This window comes from Amia ocellicauda, chromosome 1 (genome assembly GCF_036373705.1).
Source record: "Amia ocellicauda isolate fAmiCal2 chromosome 1, fAmiCal2.hap1, whole genome shotgun sequence".
Lineage (NCBI taxonomy): Eukaryota > Metazoa > Chordata > Actinopteri > Amiiformes > Amiidae > Amia > Amia ocellicauda.
This window is the reverse complement of record NC_089850.1, coordinates 17136930-17161866: the sequence shown is the minus strand read 5'-3', so window position 1 is coordinate 17161866 and position 24937 is coordinate 17136930. Positions and strand designations below refer to the sequence as shown.

At 43.2% G+C, this 24937-nt stretch overlaps 1 protein-coding gene across 2 annotated transcripts; it reads right to left on the bottom strand.

Moving 5' to 3' along the window:
* Window positions 1-1212: 1212 nt before the first annotated feature.
* On the bottom strand, window positions 1213-23834 carry LOC136719935 (frizzled-3). 2 transcript variants are annotated; one of them, XM_066697392.1, is made up of 6 exons: window positions 22992-23834; window positions 12374-12570; window positions 10743-11760; window positions 5843-5991; window positions 5390-5623; window positions 1213-5138 (listed from the first exon to the last, which is right to left on the bottom strand). In XM_066697392.1, exons 1-6 carry the CDS (start codon window positions 23181-23183, stop codon window positions 4916-4918), a joined length of 2013 nt encoding a protein of 670 aa, XP_066553489.1. In that variant the 5' UTR covers window positions 23184-23834; the 3' UTR covers window positions 1213-4915. The 2 variants fall into 2 exon arrangements, with proteins under 2 accessions (XP_066553489.1, XP_066553488.1); XM_066697391.1 differs by having other exon boundaries at window positions 5390-5626; window positions 22992-23833.
* Between the last annotated feature and the right edge of the window lie 1103 nt (window positions 23835-24937).

The following is a 24937-nucleotide window of genomic DNA, read 5'->3' as shown; positions in this document are numbered from 1 at the left end:
AATACAAGATGCACAACAACTGTAGAGCCAGTAAACTACAGGATTTCTAAATGCTGAGGGAGAGGGGTCTTCGTGTAGCAGTGGAGTGACAATGCTGTCTGATGAGGGCATGATATACACTCACCTAAAGGATTATTAGGAACACCTGTTCAATTTCTCATTAATGCAATTATCTAACCAACCAATCACATGGCAGTTGCTTCAATGCATTTAGGGGTGTGGTCCTGGTCAAGACAATCTCCTGAACTCCAAACTGAATGTCTGAATGGGAAAGAAAGGTGATTTAAGCAATTTTGAGCGTGGCATGGTTGTTGGTGCCAGACGGGCCAGTCTGAGTATTTCACAATCTGCTCAGTTACTGGGATTTTCACGCACAACCATTTCTAGGGTTTACAAAGAATGGTGTGAAAAGGGAAAAACATCCAGTATGCGGCAGTCCTGTGGGCGAAAATGCCTTGTTGATGCTAGAGGTCACAGGAGAATGGGCCGACTGATTCAAGCTGATAGAAGAGCAACTTTGACTGAAATAACCACTCGTTACAACCGAGGTATGCAGCAAAGCATTTGTGAAGCCACAACACGTACAACCTTGAGGCGGATGGGCTACAACAGCAGAAGACCCCACCGGGTACCACTCATCTCCACTACAAATAGGAAAAAGAGGCTACAATTTGCACAAGCTCACCAAAATTGGACAGTTGAAGACTGGAAAAATGTTGCCTGGTCTGATGAGTCTCGATTTCTGTTGAGACATTCAGATGGTAGAGTCAGATTTTGGCGTAAACAGAATGAGAACATGGATCCATCATGCCTTGTTACCACTGTGCAGGCTGCTGGTGGTGGTGTAATGGTGTGGGGGATGTTTTCTTGGCACACTTTAGGCCCCTTAGTGCCAATTGGGCATCGTTTAAATGCCACGGCCTACCTGAGCATTGTTTCTGACCATGTCCATCCCTTTATGACCACCATGTACCCATCCTCTGATGGCTACTTCCAGCAGGATAATGCACCATGTCACAAAGGTCGAATCATTTCAAATTGGTTTCTTGAACATGACAATGAGTTCACTGTACTAAACTGGCCCCCACAGTCACCAGATCTCAACCCAATAGAGCATCTTTGGGATGTGGTGGAACGGGAGCTTCGTGCCCTGGATGTGCATCCCACAAATCTCCATCAACTGCAAGATGCTATCCTATCAATATGGGCCAACATTTCTAAAGAATGCTTTCAGCACCTTGTTGAATCAATGCCACGTAGAATTAAGGCAGTTCTGAAGGCGAAAGGGGGTCAAACACAGTATTAGTATGGTGTTCCTAATAATCCTTTAGGTGAGTGTAGATAGTGTGTGTAAGTTCATTTCAGCTGTGAAGCTTGGTGCCCAGAGTTGTGCTCAATGACAATTATAGTTAACTCCGGCAAACAACCATCATTACAGTTACTGACCTTTACTTTACAATGGATTGAGGGGGTAGCAGACCAGTAAATTACTCGTTATCATCTGTGTGGTTGCTATTGAGCACAATCCTTTTGGTGAAGTCACTGTATACCCTAATTAGACAGTGTCCTACATACCCTGGCACCTGCAGACCAGGAAGTATTTTGGAATGATTTTGACAGTTTCAATTGAATTCCTTCAGTTTTCTATTCCAGTGGACTTTGCTAAAAGCAGCTGCTGCACTAAGTGTGTTGTTGCTTTCCCTATCTGAGCTGCCCAATGCATGCATCGCTACTAGTAACCAGGCCTTCAGTCTTGGTAAGGGGAGAATGCAAGAACTAAGACCAACCACATTCCTTTGGTCACTCAGTGAGTATCAACCCATGAGAGAACCTCAGGGTTTCTACAGACACAACTGAAGCCATCAGTGAATTATTTTGATGGAAGTCTCCTCAGTTATTATCTAACAATATCAGCCAGCATGTGGCGCCACCAGCACCAGAGATCTTTTGCACTGAAATAAATAAGGACTGACTACATGACATTGTTTAGCTTTAAGCGTGTGCAGTAGTTTTCTGTTCACTGTTCAGCTCTGGACTCCTGTAATTTGCTAAAAAAATAATAATCTGTAAAAAAAAAAGTTGTTCTCCGTTAAGTTACGTGTTACCAGGTCTTCTGTCCTATCTGGTTTTGTAGCTGCTTGTTCAGAGGCACAATTCAAGTCATTATCAAAACAGGTTTTCACGGCCTTGGCTTCTGATAATGTGCTTTGTTCCCCGGAGGCAGAAAAAGAAAGATGATTGTTGAAGGAGTGTCTTGGCAAGAGACCTAATGAAAGTCCTTCGATGTGGTTTATTACCACCTGAGTACAAACACCCCTTTGGAAAGCTGCGCCCTCCCTGAGAAGTGGGTCTGGAATGGTTAGAAGCATCTGAAATTCAGACATTTCTGAAAGGCCGTTTTTTGTTTTTGGTCCGCTGGATGCACTGTGCACGGCCTTTGTCCAGCTGTCAGACGCAGAAGAGCACACCTTTCTCTAGTTCACAGTATTGCTTCACACTGCTATGGTAACTGTGTGTACAAACAGTAAGGGGGGGGGGGGGGAGGGGTTACCTGACTGCATACACATGCAATTATGTACAGAACACTTCTGTTTAGAAGGAAGCAAAACCAGATGCAGTTATATTATTAGCAGTCTACTCCACTGAGGCATGTATCAGGCCATATGCTCTCTATATTCTCCTGATGCGAGGCGGGTGGAGAGCTGCAGATACACACAAGATCCACTGCCGTAACAGACGGTCCTACGAAACAGTAGGCCCCACTGAAAATATACACCATGGTGACTTCTGTCAAAACTGGTGTCCTACAGCTTTAGTAGCCATTGACATAAACTGTTCCAAGGATGCGTTATTATATGCATGAGTTTGGACCCTCTGCCCTATGGGGTTGGGGGCTGTCACATGCCTATCTTTCGGTCTGCCAGTAAGTGTGATGTACACGCTACCACCCCCATCATCACCTCACCTCACAGAGGGGGAACCAAAAGCACGGGCCAAAGACCGTCTGTCACTAAAACTCTATATCCGTGAAGCTACGGGGCGTTGTCTGAACTTCCTGAACAATAGCTGGCAAAGGACTCACGTGAGCTGCTTTTGACCCTTTAAGGGAACAAAGCCGGTTCTATTTTCATTGCCGTCGCCCCCTCCCTCCTTCCACGTCTGAGCCTTTCATGCGCTGCTATATCCGGCGCTGATGGCAAAGACGCAGCGAATGCATTAGGTGTCCTCGAGAGACTTGTGCTTTGAAATCAAACATTGGAAATGATTCCACACTGTGAGACTCATCCGACAGTCATCTGCAAAGCCCTGCCGACATCTCTCGCTGAGGAGAGTCCTGTTTTTTCATATGTGGCTGCTGTCTCTTAGTGTACACAAAGAAAGATGGCCACAGCTTCAATAAGCACGGACTTCACTACAGAAATTGAGTATAGTACAGTATCATATCCATAGTAGTGTGGGTTGCCTTCAAAGAACCGAACAGGAATAAAGCACTACAGCAGAAAAGCATTCAAGATCCTTCTGTCAAAGCATTTGACTCTAAAAAGGTTTGCTACTCCTTTCCCGCATTATTAGATTACACACTTAAATGAATGTTTCTTGTGAAAACTGTAAGTCACCCTGGGTAAGGGTGTCTGCTAAGAAATAAATAATAATAAATCAATACATCTCTAACTGAGATATTTAATAAGCTCAGTTCCTCAAATCCCCATCTATGTTCAAAAGAAGAAACGCAGGTCTGAATTCTGGCGGTTAGGATCTCAAATAAATCCCTTAAAAGCAAAAAGATTGTAGAACATTTGTAACATATCTGTTGTATATGTTAAACAAATATAAAATAATAATTACAGTGGATTCAGAAGCAATGAGACTGATACAATATGATGCACAGTATGTTTTTGAATCCAGCACCAAAGAACATAGATGTCTCATGAGTTCTCACTGTTTCAGAGAGGATCATTTCACCCACGGCAAACTGACTGTGCTCTGGACCTGCTTTCCCGAAATGTAAAGATGTTCTGGTCTTTAACCACCTCTTGGCTGCGGTCTACAAAAGGCTGAGGTAGGCTCAAGGCTAGACCCGGGCCAGGGGAGTGAGCAGGAACTGCACATGGTCCAGTGAACAGCGACCCGGAGGTCATAAAGGCTCCAGTCAGGCTTTTCTCCTCACGTTGAATTGGTCTTCAACCAGCAGACGCTGTGCTCTCTCCGACACAAGCCCCGTTCCTGTTCTGCTCGCTTACTGACCGCAGCGGTCAATGCCACTCCAGACTCGCCAGGCTCCACGTTTGTGACGCCCCTGTCTGCCAATGCAAGGGGCAAAGGGAACCAGGGGAACCTTTACCTTGTTTTAAGGCTCTTCTTCAGGTCTTATCTAAAGTACCTTAATGTAAGTATAATACAAAACAATACAAAAACAAATTCTTGTTCAAATCCCACCGATCCAAGCGAGAGAGGTCCAGGACGGAAGTGCAGAATATTTACATTAAATACATCTTTCGCTACAGAAACGCAATTAAAAAAAAATATATATACTTCGCCAGAGGGGCCCCTTTACAGTCCGCTCCAAACGGGGCCCATGTCCCTCTATCCCAGCTCCTTCCGGATGCGGTCATGAGATCCTGTGGACGAATGGCTCTCAGGAGGGGCAGACCCGAGTGCGTCAGTATGCGAAAGCTTCATAAACTAGTCTTGATGGAACTCGGCTGTTTGAAGTCCTCGGTTCAGTGCGCTTTACAGCATCCAATTCTCTCTTCACAGTATAATAGTTTTTTTGGGGTGTGTGTATTTGTTTTTGTTGCAGATATGTCATGAACTCCAATCCCAATCGCTCTGAAGCAAGGCCTACGTTACCCCTTGTGTCGCAGGGAGAGCCACTGCCTCGGGGGGGGGGGCGGTCTGGAGTCCTGGCTCAGGCTCAGGCGCTGGCTCCGTCCTCCTCGATGACGCGGTTCATGCTGGTGCCGTGCGTGATGTGCGTGGCATGCGGGGGAGGGGCGTTGCTCAGGTCTCGGACGCTGCTGTGCCGTGACTGGTCGTTGAGGCGGTGCATGCTGCTGTGCCGCGACTGGTCGTTTAGCCGGGACATGCTCCCGTGCGGCAGCCTGTCATCAACTCCCCTGTAACTGCAAGGGGTGTACCTGGCAGGGGCGAGGAAGCACACAGGTCTTATTATCAGAGGTTTAACACAGGCAGCCTAGTCAGGGTCCCGTTTTATAGGTGTGCAGCTCAAAAATAATAATCTATCAGCTCACAATATTTGCATGTGGTAGTAGAAGGTATTACCTTGTTTTTCCTGCTATATATTATCTAGTAGATACGGTGGCCCTGAAGTTAAAAACACAAAAGCAAAAAGCAGAACACAATGGCACTAACTCTGAACCCCTCGTACCTGCCGTCTCTGGAGCGGTGCAGGCTGCCGTGGTAGCTGCTCATCTTGCTGTGGACGCTGCCCGCTTTGCTGCGCTGGTCGTCCAGCATTGCCAGGTGGGTGGAGGAGGCGTGGGTGGAGGTGCCCTGGGTGGAGGTGCCCCTGGACTTGCGAATGATCGGGGTGTTGGGGTCTCGGAGCAGAGACTGGGCGAAGTCCGGCTCCTGCAGTACCTGCCTGCTCTCGTTCACCGCGCTGCTGTGAAGGAGTGAAGGAGAAAGAGGTAAAGGAAGTGATTCTTACCGGCAAGTTAAAATCAGACCTCCCTCCCATAAACAAAGCCTGTGTAGATCAGTTTCTCTACAAATCTGAGTGAGAGAGAGAGACCAGAGTGCTTCCGTTTCATCTAGGATTTTCAAAAAGAAAGAGAGAATATCTGGAATGAATTTTGGGGACTCTCGAGGGCTCACTCACTCTTTCCTGCGCCGGCCGTGGAAGAAGCTGGCCCACTCGAAGCAGGTCTTCTTGCTGCCCACCCAGAACACAGACGGGATGCCCACCACCAGCGCCATCAGGTACTTCATGAGGAAGAGGATCAGGTCTGGACGGCTAGTTTGGGTGACCTGTGCAGGGAGAGACAGACAGACAGACAGGGTTAGACAGCCTGGCTCACAGCTCTGAGAGGAGGAATTGGGCAATATTCAGGGCATGGAGGTTTCAGGGCAATGGGATTAATACAGGCACCATTGGAAGAAGGGTTAGACTTGGTCACACTGATGTATTAGGCAGCCCAAACAAGATGCAAGGATGTGAAAACCAGAACAAGTGAAAGCTGAGGTGGCCGAGTTGCTTTAGTTCCCTTCCATTTCATGCTTTTTCATTTTTCATTGTCTCCATGCAAAGGCTGGGCATAGTAATAGGGTGGGCTCTGTATGCTGAATGGCTGAGCTGCATTCATCCAGAAACAAATTTCTGTCTATAATCAATACATTCAGATCTTCCCTGCAGATGCGCTGGTGTGCTTCCCACCAAATCCCAGGAGAAGCTCCGGCCCTGCCTCATTTCTGCAGCTCGGCCCCGGGGGCGGGCAGTGTGCGTCTCGCCTTCCCAGACTGCACAGCTCACTGATCACAGACAATTCTCTCTTCTCGATGCCTCGCAGCAACCCAGCAGCCCGTACAATGGCTCAGCACTCACTCCCCCTTCCTCCCTCTCGCTCTGAGATTCCCTTGTGCTCCCCAGACGGACAGTGCCTGGATTCTTGTGTAGCAGTCGCTCTTGATGGCTGGCGATACCACTCGCAAGAAGGAAAATGGGCACACTGCTCAAACAATCCCGAATCTGTCCTCCCTTTTAATGTTTCTCTCTTTATTTGGGTCTGAATGATCAGCAGCCCAGTTGGTAAACACAACCAAGTCCTATGTCGTCTCTTCACTGCCGAGGGCATGAGTTACCCCCATTTGAATGGATTTGGTCATTCTCAAGCATAATTGACTAATGCCTGTTTAACGTTGTTCTCTTCCTGTGAACTGCAAAACGCAAACGATGCCCCACTTCAAATACAGGCAATTTGTTTTTGTATAAATGTAGTTACTGGGCGAGTTGGCAATAGTGGAAATTATGTTAGCAATATTTTGAAATATTAAAAGAACAAAACAAAACATTTATAGAAACTCCAAACGTGCGTTAGACATTTCAACATTATTGTTCAGAAGGAGAAATTATGTTAATGAATACTCCAGATAAATGAGCTAGTCGATCAAAGCCTACACAATGTATGGAAAGCACACAAGGTCATTTACAGAATCTATAAAACGTTACTATTCCAGCAATAGTAACTACAGTGCTTCTTCACTAAAGGGATGGAAATCTTTTTTATTTCCCTCCCCCAAATAAACATGTCTGCTTGTCAACAAAACACAGGGATTTCAGTGAACAGCTTTTGCTCATTTGATCTGGACAGTCATCCATCACTGGATATTGAAAAAGAGATGCCCAGTCAGCAGGAACTACTTTATTCTCTTGCTCTTTTGGTTGTTGTTGGCCCTTAGAGACTTTTTCCTCACACATTGCTGAATATTTGTGGTTGGGGAGTCAGCTGTTCTGCCCCTGGAATTCACTCCCTCTGGAGCCGTCTGATTGGCTTAGATTACAGTGGAATTCCTCATTCTCACTGCACAGCCAATTAGACACCTGCTGGTCTTTTAATTCTGTGGCTAGTAAAGTCCTTTGACCAGCTTTGTACCTTTTTGTCTTGTTTTCAGGCATCATACTTTATTGCTGGCACCCTAAAGTCCGACTTTCATGCTCTCCATAAAAAAAAGAAAGCAATTTTGACTATAGAATACTGTACAGGCTGCAGAAACCATAATCTGTGATGTAGTAAACCATAGGACAGGCCGCTACATCCAAAAAATGTAGGAACTGCCATGCCAATCCGTTCTGGCAATATTTTAGATCTTACAAAATGCGTTAATGGTCGATACATTTTGTAACCTATAAAAAATGTGATACCGAGAGGTCAGGATAATAACTTGACATATGGATTGCGGATGACAAAGTTTTCCCTTTATGGGAACATTACCACTGATTCAATTTGATTCTCCATAGCAACGTACCGGGAATGGCATTATGAATCGCGACTGAGAAATGACAGGAAATCCATGGCTCAGACAGTCAGACCTAATGGTTCCCCAGGGTTCCAGCTAACCTTGATTGCACACTAATGCATCAATTTTTCTGAGCATCACAGCTCGGTCATCACTAATTTCACCTGACATCGCCCTTCCTTCCCACGCTGGATCACTTCTGAAAAGAACCTGTCTCCTTGAATCGCAGTGCCTCTTCTGAAGGACAGCAGGAAAGAGGCGCACTACATTCAAAACCTGTGGCAAGGGTCCGGATGGAGAGAGAAACAAAACAGGGTGTGCAGGGTGTGCAATAACACCTGTATTTGTTTTATACATAGCCGATATTTCTTTTAACTATTATTTTCTTAAACTAAAAGTGGCACACTGGATCAGATTCGGGCAAATAAACAACACAAAGCACCTCAGCAGGGCGATTGCTTTCGATTGATTCGAGCAGAGAGAAAAAGCACTTTGTAGAGCTACCATGTGGAAAATGTGTGTGGGGGGCATTCCACCTGCCTGCCAGCTGCCCCCTTGACGAATAAGAGCAGCTATGTTGTCGTGAGGAGACACTCATGGGGCTGACTCACTCTGCACCTCCGGCCTATTTGACTCCCTGGGGACCCTAGATCTGTAATGAGCCGCTCCCAGATCGCAGCCGCAAATGAACGAGCACACTGAGGCCTGTGTGTTTTGCTCGGGGGGTGCAGGAGGCTGTTGATAGTGTTTTCTGTTATCATTCCTCATCAAGCCCATCCCTCCCTGTGCCACACCAGGGTCCAGTGGAGTAATAAATCACTGTTCCCTGCACAGTCACCACAGGAAAAAACACATCTGTTTATTTCTGACCGTGTCACGGGTCTCATCATTTGGAAAACAAAGGAAACATCCCAGCATTCAGGGATAGGTGTACTGATGTATGCTTATTTATAGCACCTAGAAGAGAAAAATGAGGACATGCTGTTTTGACCGGGAATATTCTACATTTGTTTTTAATTGGAATTTAACTTCCAGCTGTTCATTATTTAATTGCCCAGGTTAACTGAACTGTTTGCATGGTTAAATGGTCCTTTATGTGTGTGTTTGTAGCATTAACTTTACACCAAGTGCTGGGTTTCAAAGCTTCTTCCCATTATGGTGTACTGTTTCAATAACTGTCTGGAATATAAGCAGTTGGGCCCAGACTGAACAAACAAAGCTTATTATGAGAGTTTGTGAGAGTGTTTTTCCCACCCGAGTCCATACATTTTTAATCTGTAATTTATTAAGACATGTTTAAACCGCTATAGTAGACAAGAGCAATGATCCTTATTTCACAAATTGAGGATCAGTTTCTTGGCAACAACGCAAAGGCCAAAACCAAGGACAGAGAGCTGGCTAAATAAATAAACTAATTCATGACAATAAAAAATAAGTTTAATTCAATTAGCCTTATTGAATTTGGCATGCTATACAGATACGCCAGGATCTACACAATAATATAATTAAAGCATCCTATTGTTAAATGAGCTAAAGGTAAACCAGCTCAGCATACCTCCCTGATTTCTAAGGTTTCAGCTCAGCTGTTCGTGATCTCATACTGCACTGATATTGTCAAGCAGCTGCGGGGTAAAATAAACATTTTCACCCGCTCCATCCTGTAACTGCAAATGACCGCCCCTTGACAATGCTGTCGGCTGAAGCGTGACTTAACCTGTTCAAAGGCAGAGATAGGAGCCCTGTCTGTGTGGGAGAAATATCTGCAGCCCCGCAAACATGCATCCTCCCCTTTGCCAGGCAGGAGGTTAATCATTCAACCAGGAACGCACACCCCACCACCTTTCATGTGGGAGTTGTGGTGATAGTGTCTGCTGAATCGCCAGGTTGAGGAAATAAAATTAAAGAGCTACACAATCCTGGGACTCTATCTATCACCCAGAGGCGACCTGGGAGGAGTCAGGCCTCAGTATTAACCTGCAATCAACACTGCAGTGAAACAGCCCCATCGGATACTAAAACAGAGCTTCTCTCAACAAAATATTTACGGCACAGCGGAAAGCCGAGAACCCCTGCCCAGAATCACGTCCTCATCTATAATTTAGGCAGATGCATCCATGGCTTGCCCCCACAATGCCATGCTGCCTTTTCTAGAATGATGACGACAATAACATCAAAGGCCACAAATGTAACTCTTGTATTGGAATAACCGATTTCCATCTTTAGCAGTAGAAAGTTCCTGCCTGATGACACTTACTGTGGAATCCTGTGGGATTTCCCTTTCATTTTGGTTAGCTGTAGGGTTCAGACTATGGACTGAGATGAATCCAAATTTCGACCCACCCACTAACACCAAACTGCAAACTTCAAATTTGAGACAAGTAAAATGGAGCATCAGCCACTGGGGACAGGTTTGTGGTTTTCCATTCGCAGGAGGGTCAAAGTTTGTCTAATCTGCCTTTTGTAAAAGTGTGGAGACTTGAATTAGAGACAGTCTTTGTAGGACCTGTAAGCAAAATCAGGTTGCTACTGGAATTGGTGTTGGTTGACCAGTAGGTGGCGCTCTCCCTTCCATACCACACATTTCTGGGTATGGGGGGGAACAGAGATGAACACTCCCACGTTTTTTAACACAACGTAACACCAAGCAAGCAGGAAATCATGAGCAAATCCTGGTAAGCTATAAAGTGGGGCCTGCAGGTTATACAATCGGCAGTGGGAGTCTTCAATCCACCCCCACACAAATTGACTGGACACTGGGCACCTACCTGGTAAGGGCAGGGGATGTGGTAGTCCCGGCAGCGCTCCTGCACCCAGGTGGTCTCCCAGACGGACCGGTAGCTCTGCTCGTAGAAGTAGCACCCAATGACAATGAGCAGGGGCACCAGGTAGAGCACGCTGAACACCCCGATGCGGATCATGAACTTCACCAGCTTGTCCTGGTTCTCCTTCTCTAGGGGGATCTCGATGCGCACACGGTTCAGGGACACGATGCCAGCCAGCAGCAGCGAAACGCCCACCAGCACGTCCAGGCAGAGCGGCGCCAGGACGAAGTAGCGCAGCGCGTCCACGTCATACAGCCCCACGAAGCAGACGCCGCTCACATTGTCGCCCTCGATCTTGTTCATGGCCAGCAGCACGACCGTGAGCGTGCCCGGGATGCCCCAGGCACTGGCGTGGAACAGGAGTGCCTTCTTCTCGATGGCCTCGCTACCCCACTTGGGCACAGCGGCCAGGAACCAGGTGATGGTGAGGATGACCCACCACACGCTTCCAGCCATGGTGAAGAAGTAGAGCACCATGAAGAGCAGCGTGCAAGCCTTGTTGTGGGAGCCCTGCGTGACGGTGGCAGCCTTGTAGTGGCCGGGGCTGGCGGCATTGCAGGCCACCCGGTCCTCGAGCAGGAAGCCCAGGAAGAAGACCAGGGACACCATCATGTAGCAGACGGCGTAGAAGATGATGGGCCGCTCAGGGTAGCGGAAGCGCGTGACGTCAATGAGGAAGGTGAGGAAGGTGAAGAGTGTGGCCGACAGGCACACGATGGAGATGACGCCGATGAAGTAGCGTGCGAAGGAGAGCTCCTCCCGCCGGAAGTACATGTTGGGACAGGGCGGGGAGCAGTCACGCACCCCCAGGAAGGAGTAGCTCAGGTCCGGCTCGATCTTCAGCTCGCGGGGGCACCAGAAGCCATAGTCTCTCTGGACGGCCATGGGGGACTCCTCAGTGCCATCCAGACTGGACAGCAGGTCCACAGGACGGGGGTAAGACTCATCGCAGTCTGGGAACCTGAGGGGACACGACATCATAAACTGAAGGATTAACCAATATGAATGTGTCTTACTGTCTCTTTCTGTATCTTTCTGTATCTATACTAACGGTCTCCAACCCTGGTCCAAATCCATGTATTTCACATTAACTAACAATACATAACAATTTAACAGTTTATTTTGTAGTACAGAGTAGAATGTATTAAAATAGAAATTTTAAAATAGATCTTTATGTATAGTGTCAAGTACGACTGCGACTAAATATGGGTAATCTTTAACAAATACATTGTACTGTGGCCTTTCTGTGTGGGACATTTAAGCAGCCGTGGGTTCAAATCAATTGGCATATACTTTAAAGACCAAGTTAACTGTTGGTTGATCAAGGTGAAAATGTCCAATTACCCCTCTATCCAATTCAGTGAAATTAAACTCTCTCCCAGTTGTGTGATCTTCTCCACCATGGACAGAGATAGCATCTGAAGGGCTTGAAGAGATCATGAATAGTGATTGGCTGCTTGGATTGATTGATTGATTGATCCATAAATCAATCAATTCGTCAGAGGTGTGGCCAATCTTAAAAGCACCCCGAAGAGTGCTCACAAAAACCCTTCACTGACTGTGGGAGATCTTACCTGCTACACTCCATCTCTTCTGGCCAGGTCACCCCAAACATCTCCATGAGTTTGTGGCAGTCGCGGTGGGCGCGCTGGCACAGGCGGCGGCAGGGCAGGGAGACGCGCCCGTACTCGTAGCACACGGGGGCATACAGCGCACACAGGAAGGGCCGCAGGTCTGGAGAGCATTGCAGGTTCACCATGGGATGGAAGGGCTGAAATAGAGAAAAGGCCACTCACTAAAGACTGCAAACAGGCTTGTGTGGAGGTCTAATTACTACACTACACTGTTGGAGTTTGTCAGGAGAGAGAGAGCAGTTTACTAATCTTCTCACAATCTACTTTTCATGGCAAAACATATTGGGTGGTTTACTGCTCCTCCTATTCATTGTAGACAAAATGTATTGGAAACCGTTCTATTTGTTTTGTGTTAGTTAGCTTTCCTGTGAGTGATAACATTTGTTTTTACTTTGATGTTTATATTTATTGTGTATAATAAAACATTAAATTAAAAGAAGGTCAAAGTCCCTGGTTAAAAATGTGTCATCACAGCACGGAAACCCTAGTAACATGAGCCAGGCAAGGCCTCACCAATATCGCCACACTCAGTGAATGGAGTCTTTTAAAACCTCTTTTCACTGTGGTTAGTGTTACTATCGCTAGCCATGACCAAGCTAGGAACATCTACAGCAACTGTGGCAGGGCTCAGTGACACAGCAAGCTAAGAGAAGGAACTGTAACATCTTCTACTACAGTGCCAATTACAGAGAAAAACTCTTAAAACATACAGACTTAAAATAAAATTAAAATCCAGCCTTACTGTAAATCGTTGCAGCTATTTTCCTGTATCGCAGTAGATTTCATATTGTGGTAAGGCTAAAGAAGAACCCAAATGTAACTGGTAGTTAACCAAAGAATCACCCCATCCAAGATTATTAAAAAAAAAAAAAAGTTGGGCAATCGCAGTAACCTGATGCCTCTTAATCAAGCAAATAGGCCCATCAGCCGCTCTGAAAGGGGGGTTTTCATGAAAACACACGTTACACACAAAGGGCTACAGCAGCAGTTCGAGATGCAGGCCTGCTGTGAGAGGCCTCAGCTGCCAGGAACGACATTAACATGCAAATCCCAGGACACGGGTAACAATGGCTCCTCACCCACAGCCAAGCGGTGACACATTTGCTTCCTGCTGGGGACCGTGGCTATTGTCACCACTGTCTGCCTCGGGGGGAGGGGACCCCTGAATACTGCGGCCTGTTTAAACATGGTTTAGAGAGCCAGGCAAGAGGAGAAGGAGCTGATCATTGTAGGTCCTATATCAAGATCTCCAGGTTTGAGGGACTTTGCCATTCTTCCACTTCACAACCAACACACATGGCGCCAACCGAGTCACTCATTTGATTGTGTGTTCATGATGAGCAGTGAGGTAATTTCTATCTCCTTCACTGCTCAAAAGGAAAGCTATTTCCATTCAAAAAGGCATCTTGATATAGGATGTAGATTACCCTGCAGTAAATTGGCTATTTAGGAGAGACTTCCGATATCCAATGACATTGGCCATAAATCTGTATTGTTTCTCAGCAGCAACAACAACAAAATTATTTATGTCTTATTTTTTTTAAATTGTGTGTATATGATGCACTATATATCAGATGGCACGCCAGAAGGAAAGCACACACCCACCTTTGTTTTTGGCAAAATGCATCCTTTAACAGTATTATGAACTCAATTGATTTTTTTTTTTTTCCTGTGGTCATATTAGGGGTGGGTGATCTGACTATTTTATATCGTGATCGATCTTTCACTTTTCAAGCGAATCATAGAGATCATGATCTTTTATGTCCTCATAATAATGTTAAAACTACAACAACGACTGCCTACTAGATGGCTGTACTGATTGGCCAAATTATACCACGTCTCAATCATGTGTCTTTCATGTGTGGTGACGTATTAGAAAAAAAAAAAACATGAACTAGCAGCATGGCGGATGAGGAGCTGGTGCTGAAAAAAGACTCAACATCAGTCGTGTGGCAGTGGTTTGGCTATGCACAATCTGTAAACTTTGAAGGGTAACAGTCAGCTCTTCCAGAGGTAATACGACAAATCTTTTCAACCACCTGAAAAGGAAGCATCCGAAGGAACATGCCGAGAGTGTTCCACTCAGGTCGGTACAACCCCACTCATCTGTATCTCACGAGGTCCCAAAACAAACCGTTATCACTGACCGACACATTAGAGCAGTCGAACAAATATGACAAAAGCAACAAACGATGGAAAGAGGTGGCGGAGGCGGTCACATTCTACTTAGCTAAGGATATGGTGCCATTCAAATCTGTGGAAACCGTGGGATTTAAAAGACTGATCCACACTTTAGATGCACAGTATGATTTGCAAAGTCAAAAAATATTTTTCTAATACCGCCATTCCCCATATGTATAGTGAATGCCGACAGAGGCTTGTTCCAGTCTGGATATTCTCTATAGTACATCTCAAAATTGGGAAGATCGTGATTCAGATTGTGGATCATGATTATGTGTTATGAGATCATGATATGAGTTTTTGGGAAGATCGCCCACCCCTTGGTCATATACCAGTTAGTTTAATAAGAACCTCTTTAGCCTGAGCTTTGGACAAAGGAGGTCTTGCAAGCTAGCAACTAACTATAAACCTGTACCAAGATAAAAATAAATCAATTGTGAAATTTCCAATCAATTCCCATTCTTCATAGGGAGGACTATCTTGGTCCTTTCAAGACATGTTCTTACCTGTCGAGACTACAGTACTTCAATTACACCTGAGCAAAAGAAGAATACAGTAGCTAATACAGAACGTTTCAGATTACCTTTTCCTGTGCATCGGATTTTATAGACTGCTTCTGGGTAAGACATTAGTGCCGAAAAAGGTCTTAACTGGAATGTTTTATTGAGGAGAGCACAGGACTGGTTTATAAAAAAAAATACAATTTTAATTACATTCAGACAAGAAGTATTTATTTATATAATCTGTGAGTTTTTGTTAATTTATTTCAAATATACAAAAGACAAACACATAGGCTAGATCTTTAACTTGATAATACTTTCATAATAATGAATAATTGCCCATAGCTTAAAGCGAAGTCCCACTAAGACCTGAAAATGTAACGTAACTGTCTGTTTTGTTTTTCTACTTGCTTCAAAATTAGCAAAGCTTTCTCCATCATCCACAAAAATCTACAGTTCCATATTATTGCCAGGATTTGTCTCCCAGGAGGATGAGGTTGTCCTCAGCTGGTCTTTCTTTGGCATTACTGATCATCTATTGATTAGAAAAGATTTTGTCCTGCTAAGAACATTGCACCTCCCCCCCCCCCACCACCATAGAAAAGATATGAATGGTATAATATGGCCTAAATACTGAGCTGTATTAAGTGCGGCTCGAAACGCAATTCTACCATGCCTCTGAGATATGCCAACTCCCGGCACACCCTATTTCTAAAATTACATGTACAGAATAAAAGGAAGGCTCAGAAAACTAGGATGAAGTCAGACCCACTGGTTCTTATTATTATACTTCTGTACTCCGTGAATGAATGAAAACACACAAATGAGGATTAACGTTTTTAAAGTTTTTTTTGTCTCTCTCCAATAGCAGGACTCTTCTGGTCTCCTGTGCATGGACACAATTACGGTCTTGCGGACATTTGTGTCGGTTCTCCTTCAAACATAAGCAAACATGACAGAAATGCACGCTATTCATCCGGCCTCAACTGTTTACCATTGAGTTCACTTTGGAGTCATATATCCCTTTCATCCAATTTGAGCCTCCTGGGAACGAATGCCATGCAAGCAGGAATAATACAGCCAAATTCTACTGTGCATTTAGGACGTGGGTGCAGGTGCACAGCGGGGGGCAGATATTTCCCTGTAATTAATAGGTCTGGATTTTGCTAAAATGACAGCTAACACTGAACACCACTGCTGGCAATTCTTCGGCCACCCCAGGCTGTACGGAGAGGCTGCGTTCCTGACAGTTAATAAGCTGTACGAAATAGATTGCCAGCTGCAGGCGCTGTAAGGTTTCAATCTTCCCAAAAAACTGTTTTCCACCCCTCCCAGATTGCAATCTCCCAGGGTGCAGGTGTTGGGGGGGGGTTGGTGGAGACAAGTTTGGCAGCTGTGTAGAAAATTACTGTTGCCATTTTAACAGAAAGCGGAGAAGGTTCCCCCAAGTAATTTAGCGACCAGAATAGAGTACTCCGAGACTCCTTAACGTCTTCCCAACCATGGGATAGTGTTTAATGTACAATAACAAACAACAAAATACTGTTAATTATTGTCGATACAAACTGTCCTGACAGAAAGCTGCTGTTCAGTTTCGAGAGGGAACAAGTTTTGCTTTAGGGAGTGAACTGAAGTTTTATTTTAAAAAAAATGTTTGCATTCTTTGACAATAACACAGCACAGCCCTAAAAGGCTGGCAGCTGTATTTATAAGATATACTGAACAGCTTCATTAGTGCTACAGTTTGGTTTCATGCGGATAATGAGACATTTTTGAAATTGCACGGTTTATAGGCCTTACCACATATGTAATAAACTTCACAAAGCTGTGAAAGCCGTTTGCCTACAATGTCTGGAATGCAACACGGGAGAAAGAAGAGGTATATCTGAAATGCAGGAATGGGCAAAAAAAAAATAGCACTGCCTTTTGTTGCATTTTTGTGGTCGTTTCAAAATTTGCAAAGAAGAGAAAGGATAACGAATAGAAAAACCCCACCACCCCCTTTTCTGGTTTTGAAACAATATCGCTCGGCTCTTCCGGGCTTTGTCATCCCCCTCTCCACTCCTTTAGTTACACTCATCTTTTACATTTCCATCCCGGCTGCCATAGCAACGTCTGATACAGCGACAAACCAATCCGAAGGAGGGTTTCAATGAGGTCCCCGTCCGACAGGTCAAAGGGCACGATGGGGACCGCCTTCTGAGAACAGGAATGCGTATCCTTTGTTACAATACAATTAAGACTGGTTTCCGTAGCAACCCCTAGTACCCAGGAAAGGAAGGCCGGTGGAGAGACAGACAGAAGACCAAAAAAAAGAGTCAGAGAGAGAAATCGAGGGCCTGTCTGCAAGGCTCACATAGGGAGGGTTTGGATAGTGTGGCGTAGCTTTCCATTTTGTGTAGAATAAAGGAGTGCTAAACAAAAACGTATTTGTAAGCAGCAGTACCTTCCACTACAATGTTGCACAAAAAAGCTGCACACATTCTACTACAAGGATGCACGGGTTATAAAGAGTGTTTGCAAAAAAAAAAAATACAATAAATTAAATATCCTGTTTTACTTTATCCATCCCCCACCCCACAAACCACTCCTTACAACTACATCGCTCACACAGTCATAGGCCAGACCGAATTTAAAACTGACCCCAATGACTCCCTTGCACAAACCAAATATTGCACTGCCTGTATTCCTTTTTACTGTTCATGTCTGTAGGCTGGCACTTATCAGTCATTTGCAATGCTTGTTTGTGTGACAGATTGTATTTTGATAACTAACCCTTATAAATTGCCTTGGATAAAGGCATTAGCCAAAGAACATACTACTAGTGGTAATAATTGCACTCAATCTCCTGAACATCACATCTGACACACATCAACGTTAGGAAGAGATCGGCTTACACGAGAGCGTGATAATCTAATCAAAGATGAGCGGAGAAATAGACACTGCGTTTTTATCACCAAACCTATGAACTATGACATGCATGCTTGGGAAAACTGAGAAACAGCAGCTAAACTTTAATACTGCACAAAACAATAATTAAATAATCTGGATTGGATTCACTAGGTGGAGTTGACTGTTAGGATTAAGTGTTCTGATTTCCCTGTGTGTTTATCAGACTAATAACCCTATAGTCAAGTAAAAACATGAATATGACTTAAAATCATCTTGTATTTTATTTTCAACATAGTGACTAATTCCCACCTTCATAGAAGTGGACTGGTTTCCCTCATTTCTCCCCATAGTGTTGATTAATCAATACTAACCGTTGCAGTGTTTTTTCAGATCTAAGTGTCAACCATCTCAGTCTGTGTCATACAATATTTCCCAGAAAACTCCACACCAGCCTAATAGATATAATTGTTCTGCATAAAGCTGCACAATTAAAGTGAAAATATATTAGTATGTACTCCTTTCTGCACCTTTGTAAAATTATACTTTAGAACTGTTATGTATTAAATGTACCTAATGGTGATGGTTTATGGCTCCTTTATCCAACATTTTCACCTTTTCATATATTCCAAGACTGCAAGAGTTTAATGCAGTTAAACTAAGTATTTCCAAACCAAGTCATTTTCCAAAACTACTAAAGGTCTTCAAGCTGTGTTTCCAGAAGCATACTGGATAATGTGAGTGGAATAACAAAAACACACAGAAGAAAAAGCCATACATAACGGTGTGAACCATGCAAAGCCTAACAGATTATCGTTAATAATTTTTTAACTAAGCTTTCATATTGTGTCCAGGTTTTGGTTTTTGTCCCCTTAGTATAAAGAGCTCAATTAAGCCTTCCCCTCAGCACTGATCACCACATGAGAGCATGAATGATTGATAACCCCAGAGTCTCGCTGAACTGCTGCCTTTTTCACCCTGTGAGAGTCATCGGTGAACGCATTGCTTGAACTCAGCAACAAGGGCAAAGGTCAGATGGTGCCCGATTGGTCTTACTTAGATTGGGATAGTAAGGCAACATCACTATCAATCAATGTTTATAACCATCTATCCATGCGCACACACACATATATATTTACTTTTTTTTTTAAATACACACACATCTAGTCCACACTTTTTGTAGCTGAAAACCCACCACTCACAATGAAATCCCAAGCTATCAGCCCACCTGGATTTTTCATGCTGATTTAGTTTTTTCTAAAATGACTACAATAATCATGTGACAGGGGTTGCTTTGTTTAGATTTTTTTTTTCACAGCTCATTTCCACTATTTTTGGCCTAATCATGAGGAATCTCAATTACCTGAAACTGGCTTGGGCCTTAAAGATCAAAGACACAGGGCTGCCCCTTCTGTTTTAAGTGCAATTAAGTATGGCATTGCACATTATCATAATTGCACCAGATCCATTCATCATTGTCTGTAACCACCTACAAAAAATTAAAAGCATCTGGAGGCACAATTGATTGTCACAAAAGGGTGTTGCGTTTTTATCTAGACTGCTTCAAGGTATGGGAAGTTAGGTGTAATTCAAGCAATTAAAGCCCTCAAGAGCTATGTTTCACTGCATGCGTTTGTTGTATCCCATCCCACCTACTGCTGCCACGAAAAGCTTGGGCAAAGAACACACAAATTGAAAGCAGACCTCTTACACAATGGACAGATTTAAGCAGTTTCCCCAATTAAAAGAACAATACACACAATTATTTAACTTTACATTTTGTATATTGTTGTTTCAATCCCTAAAGAGCTCTGTAACAACCTTGTGAAGAGTTCTACCAAATAAAAATTGAATGATTGATTGATTGATTCTGTGTCATGCAACTGGCTACAGAACTCAAATAGACCTCTCACAAATGTCATTTTTTGTTTGTTTTCCATTCAAGGATTGCTCAAATAAAAACTGTGTGCTGTCTGCAGAATAACATTTCTAAATTATGTAATGCAGGATTTCCACAGGGACATTTAACGCCCTTGACAGATGGGCTCCTTCAGTTTGGCTACAGATTTGTATTTTCAGTCACAGCTCCCAGCAGCCATGTGACACGCTGTAACAGGATTGTACTACAGAATTATTTCGAAATAACGTAAAATCCTGGTCAGCATTAGGTTGCACTATCAAACAGCGTTTAAACAAAGTCAGCTCCCAGAGAAATTCACATCAGTACCAATCATGCCACTGTAGCCGCTTCACATTATGCAGATCTATGTGGTCCTTACTAAAGGACTACTATTGACTTGCTCTTTTCAAATGACCAAGACCGAGTCAGAGGAACAGTAGTTAGAGAACCAATGGCAAACTGTGATCACAATATGTTTAGCTTTGAGGCATTCTTTCAAAAAACAAGGACCAAGTCAAAAACAATGGTCTACAATTTTAGAAAAGCAAACCTTGAAGGTATATGAGCCAATTAGACTGGGGCACACTGGATACAGATTCAGTCAAAAATGGATGGTTATATTTTAAGAATATTCTACTTGAGGCACAGGATAAATTTGTAGCAAAACTTAACAAATCGAGGACCAAAAAAACATTGGTCAAAGTATGCAAAAAAAATATCAACAAGAAAATGTTGTATATCGCATACAAAATTGATAGAGACCAAACAAAATACAAAGAATATACTGAACTGAAAAGAGATCTTAAGAAAGGGATCAGGAAAGCAAAGAGGGAAATAGAAAGAAACATAGCTCTTGGAGCTAAAACTAATGCAAAGAGCTTTTTTCAATACTACAACAGCAAGAGGACAATAAAGGAGGAAGTGAAACAGATAAAGGGCAAAAATGGAAGTATCTTGGAAAACGAACAAAATGTGGCAAATGTTCTATATGAGTATTTCACAGAGGTTTTTACAAAATAAAAGACAGATAACATGCCACAGGTTAACAACCAGTCCAGGCAAATCCTAGGAGAGATCAGGATAAATGAGGAGGTACTAAAGGGACTAGCAGAAATAAAAACCAACAAATCACCTGGGCCAGGTGGAATATTTCCAACAGTACTTAAAGAAATTAGGGAAAATATTTATAGGCCACTAACTAAAATATTACAAATGACTGGAAAACTGCAAATGTCAAACCAATCCACAAGAAAGGGAACAAAACTGAGCCAAGAAATTACAGACCAATCAGTCACAGTATTCTATACTCTATATTTATTTTTCTCTCTTTGGTGTATAAAAGGACACCATTTGTGTTACATAATAGGCTACTACACTATTTTTGTAGTGAATTATGAATTTCAGTAGACATGATAGGGATTTTCCCCCGATTATCCGTCTAAAGGAGTTAATGTCAGAGCCTCTAGGTAAATATCTTTATCCCACAGACATACTGTACAGAATGTCAACAGGAAATAATATTTCTGAGCCTCCCAATTTGCACATACAGTTCTGAGCATACATCATCAATTAATGTGCAGACTGGTTATATAGTTTTGCGGTGAGCAAAACAGCAAAACTATACAACCAATCTTTGAAAATGTGGCGACCTTCTTTGGTTTTGTTCATGTAAATATGATCATTAGGCAAACAAGAACAAAGGGGCTGGATCACCATTAAAATTAGTTTTGCTAAGTCACTTTTTAAATCAGGAATAAATGAACCATCACAGGAACAGAGACCCAAGCTAGAAATCTTTAACATGCTGATGAGCTCCCCAAAGGCTCACTTTGCTAAATTGACATTTCTCTCATAACTGCTCATTCCTCTTAGATATTGTAGCTCAGAGAAAATAATCTGATGTTATTTCACTCGCTCCCCACAGATATCTTCGAATCTTGCACCAAGAAATTGCCAAATCAGAGTTTGCCCACCTTCAATGCACTGTATCTTCTGTGTCCCTGTCCCATCACTGCCTATAAGGTTATTTGGGATAAAACATTTAACTGGGCACTCTAAAACTGGAACGAAAAACAGAATACAGCTGCCACAGGATGGATTGATTGATATTGTCATTGTTGAGTTTCAGGAGAAGCAGTGTTTAATCTGTGAATGTCACTCAATTCTTCCCATACACAACAACTCAATAGTGTGAGATACTTTAAGAGAAAATGTCAGATTGGGAGGTTCTAGTTTGCTTCAGAATAGATCGATAGGAATCTCAAATTATTGAAAAATAATAAGACGGTAATAAAGGTAGGTTGGAAATGGTCTATAAAAACTTTGACTGGGATGACCACTGTAGCAGACACAACAAAACTGATATCTTCTGTTCACTTATTGAACTAAGCTTTTCATTTCAAAACAGCACTATTCGTTCAAAGCACTAAAGAACAAAAAACAACCATTTGATCTTACAAAGCTAAAAATAACAAATTCCCAATATGCAAATCAACTGCTTTCCAACTACAAATATATATTATTTCATAAGGAGCACTCTGCTATCACTCACACACAGATCTTTCAGGGAGGAAATCTAAAGGGGGGAAATGCACAGAAAATCACTGCACTTTCTCCTTCATCAATCATAACTAATGGTGACATTTAATATGTTTAATATAGTTGCAAAGCACAAACACACTGAAGAATTTCAATAGGCAATCTGTGTACCTCTGGTGAAGAACATAATTGAAATATAGCCATTAAGTGTGACTGATCAATAGAAAAGTGCAATGTTTTTTCTTTTTTTTTCTTTTCATATCTCTTTTTAAAATAATAATACAGATTTCTGGGAAATCCTATTACCATTTATAGAGAGAGAGAGAGAGAGAGAGAGAGAGAGAGAGAGAGAGAGAGAGAGAGACTAAAGTACTTCCTTTAGTGACCTCAGATCTAGGCCACTTACTGAAATTGGAGTGTGAAAGTGTGTACCTAACCTGCCTGACACTGTGTTGTAACACAGGTAGAGGATGCTTGTTTGAAAGCGGCTACAGTGTAAATCCAACCCTCCCCACCCCTTCCCCATGTATTTATTCAGTAGTCACAGTACCTCCATGGCGAGAGCTGCCGTCTGCTGGTCATAGTGGTTGAGCAGGTTGGGCATGAAGGTGGAGTTGTACGGGAGGTCCTGGCACATCCGCAAGATGACCGGCTCACAGGCAAACATGCTATGGCCAACCGCTATGTCCATGTGGATGGCCACACACGTGCACACGGGGAACCAGATCCACAGAAACCACATTCTGCTCCACCGTTGTCGGAAAAACTACAGCGTGAAACGTCTTCGCCTCGCGGTTTGACTCTTGAGCAAGTACCAGCCAGAGATCCAGCGCCAAGGATGTCAAGCGAGCTTCAGTGGTGTCTTAAACATCGCCGCTTCCATTTAATCCACAAAGGTCACCAGTGCAAGAACGGCAGCTTCTACTGTAGTTGGGAACCTCTGCTAGGCAAGTTGAAGCACCATGGTCTCCGTGTCCTCCCCACTTTGCCACAAGGACTAGACTCTGATTATCAATCTTCTCTTTTATTCCCACCTCAGCACGTTTGGAAAAGCTTAAGGAAATCCCACATGCGGACATTGCCACAAAAAAGAAGAGTGATCAACGCAAGGCCTGGAAAAGAAAATGCATGACAGAACCATGTTATAACAATGTTCAGATATCCTACATTTCATACAGTAGAAGCCAGAGTTGAACAGACGTCAACCTAAGACTCACATAAAAATAAAAAAAACTTCTCCCACCACCAGTCACAGAGCCTGGACATGCAAATACAATACTTGGCGATTCTGTATGTGGTGACAGAGATGGAGAGACAACTATAAATAGATCTGCAAAACTTGTGGTCAAGTAAAAGGCAAGATCTATTTTGAAAATATTGCTGAGGTTCTATAGTAATGCTTTCTACCCAAAACCTCTCCATGTGTAGCTAATTGGCAAACTAAATTGTAAAATTAGCATTGATAATCTCAATTTAAAGGCATCAAATTCATGCTCAGTGATTAAATGTGCTTAGTGTAAGATGTAAACCAAATATTTCAGAAAAGAAAACTAAAATATTTGACATTACACTAAAAGTAGAACACAAAATTATGAACAAGGCGAGAGCATACATTTACACATTTATTTGAAAAGAAAAACAAAAGATTCCACACACTAAATTGGCATGTTATTTGTCTGTTTTTCAGGAACACATGTTGTAGAAAATCAGAAATCAGTGTGTGGTATAAAAAAAATAATAGAATTATATTAACATCAAACCTAATTCCAATGTAAACACTGGTGCTGACAATTTGCATTTCTGTAAATCAAGACACTGAGCTCGACCTGTGTGGGATCAGTTTGCATAGCTAAATAAATCACAGATTGCAATGCTTTTTGTATATTTTTACAGATCATATTATGTGTACCTTCCTGATTGCGAATTTAATGGGTGCCTTAAATAAATAAGACACTCAGAAGAGATCTCTCAGAAAGCCAACGTATTTCTGCCCATGCATGTGTATCTGACACAGCAGCTTATTTACCCAAACACGCATACGCCCTTCCGAGTCCCACATGCAATCTCCTCTAATGATCCCTCTTTCGTCTTGCATTTCCACTGTCTTTTCAATGCAATGACCCCCCGCAAACCCCATCCCCCGCAGCAGACACGCATCCCCATCGCATGTGCCTGGAAACACCTTCCCCACGTATGTGCGCGATCATGCCTGTACCTCCGCGCGACATGTCACAGCCCCGTGTGCCTCGAGGACGGACAATCGAAATGCAAAACCAAAAAACGCGTTTTGTTTGTTTGTTCGTGTTTTGTTTGTTTGCTTCATTTTCGTCTGCTTTCAATTCAATGTGGCCAAACACTAGCTAGCCTGGCTAATGTGTCACATTCGCTTCTCAGTTTAATCGCCGTCTAATGATGCCGCATTTGGAATAGCCGATTCCGTCACCGCAATCAATAAATGAAGACACGCTCGGTAACATTTTCCTTCATAAACTACAC

Coding starts and splice junctions, on each gene's coding strand:
- LOC136719935 (XM_066697391.1), bottom strand. CDS start 23,183: ATGTGGTTTCTGTGGATCTGGTTCCCCGTGTGCACGTGTGTGGCCATC. Junction 11,761..12,373: donor GAAGAGATGGAGTGTAGCAG/GTAAGATCTCCC, acceptor GTGTCCCCTCAG/GTTCCCAGACTGCGATGAGT. Junction 5,139..5,389: donor CACCGCTCCAGAGACGGCAG/GTACGAGGGGTT, acceptor CGCCCCTGCCAG/GTACACCCCTTGCAGTTACA.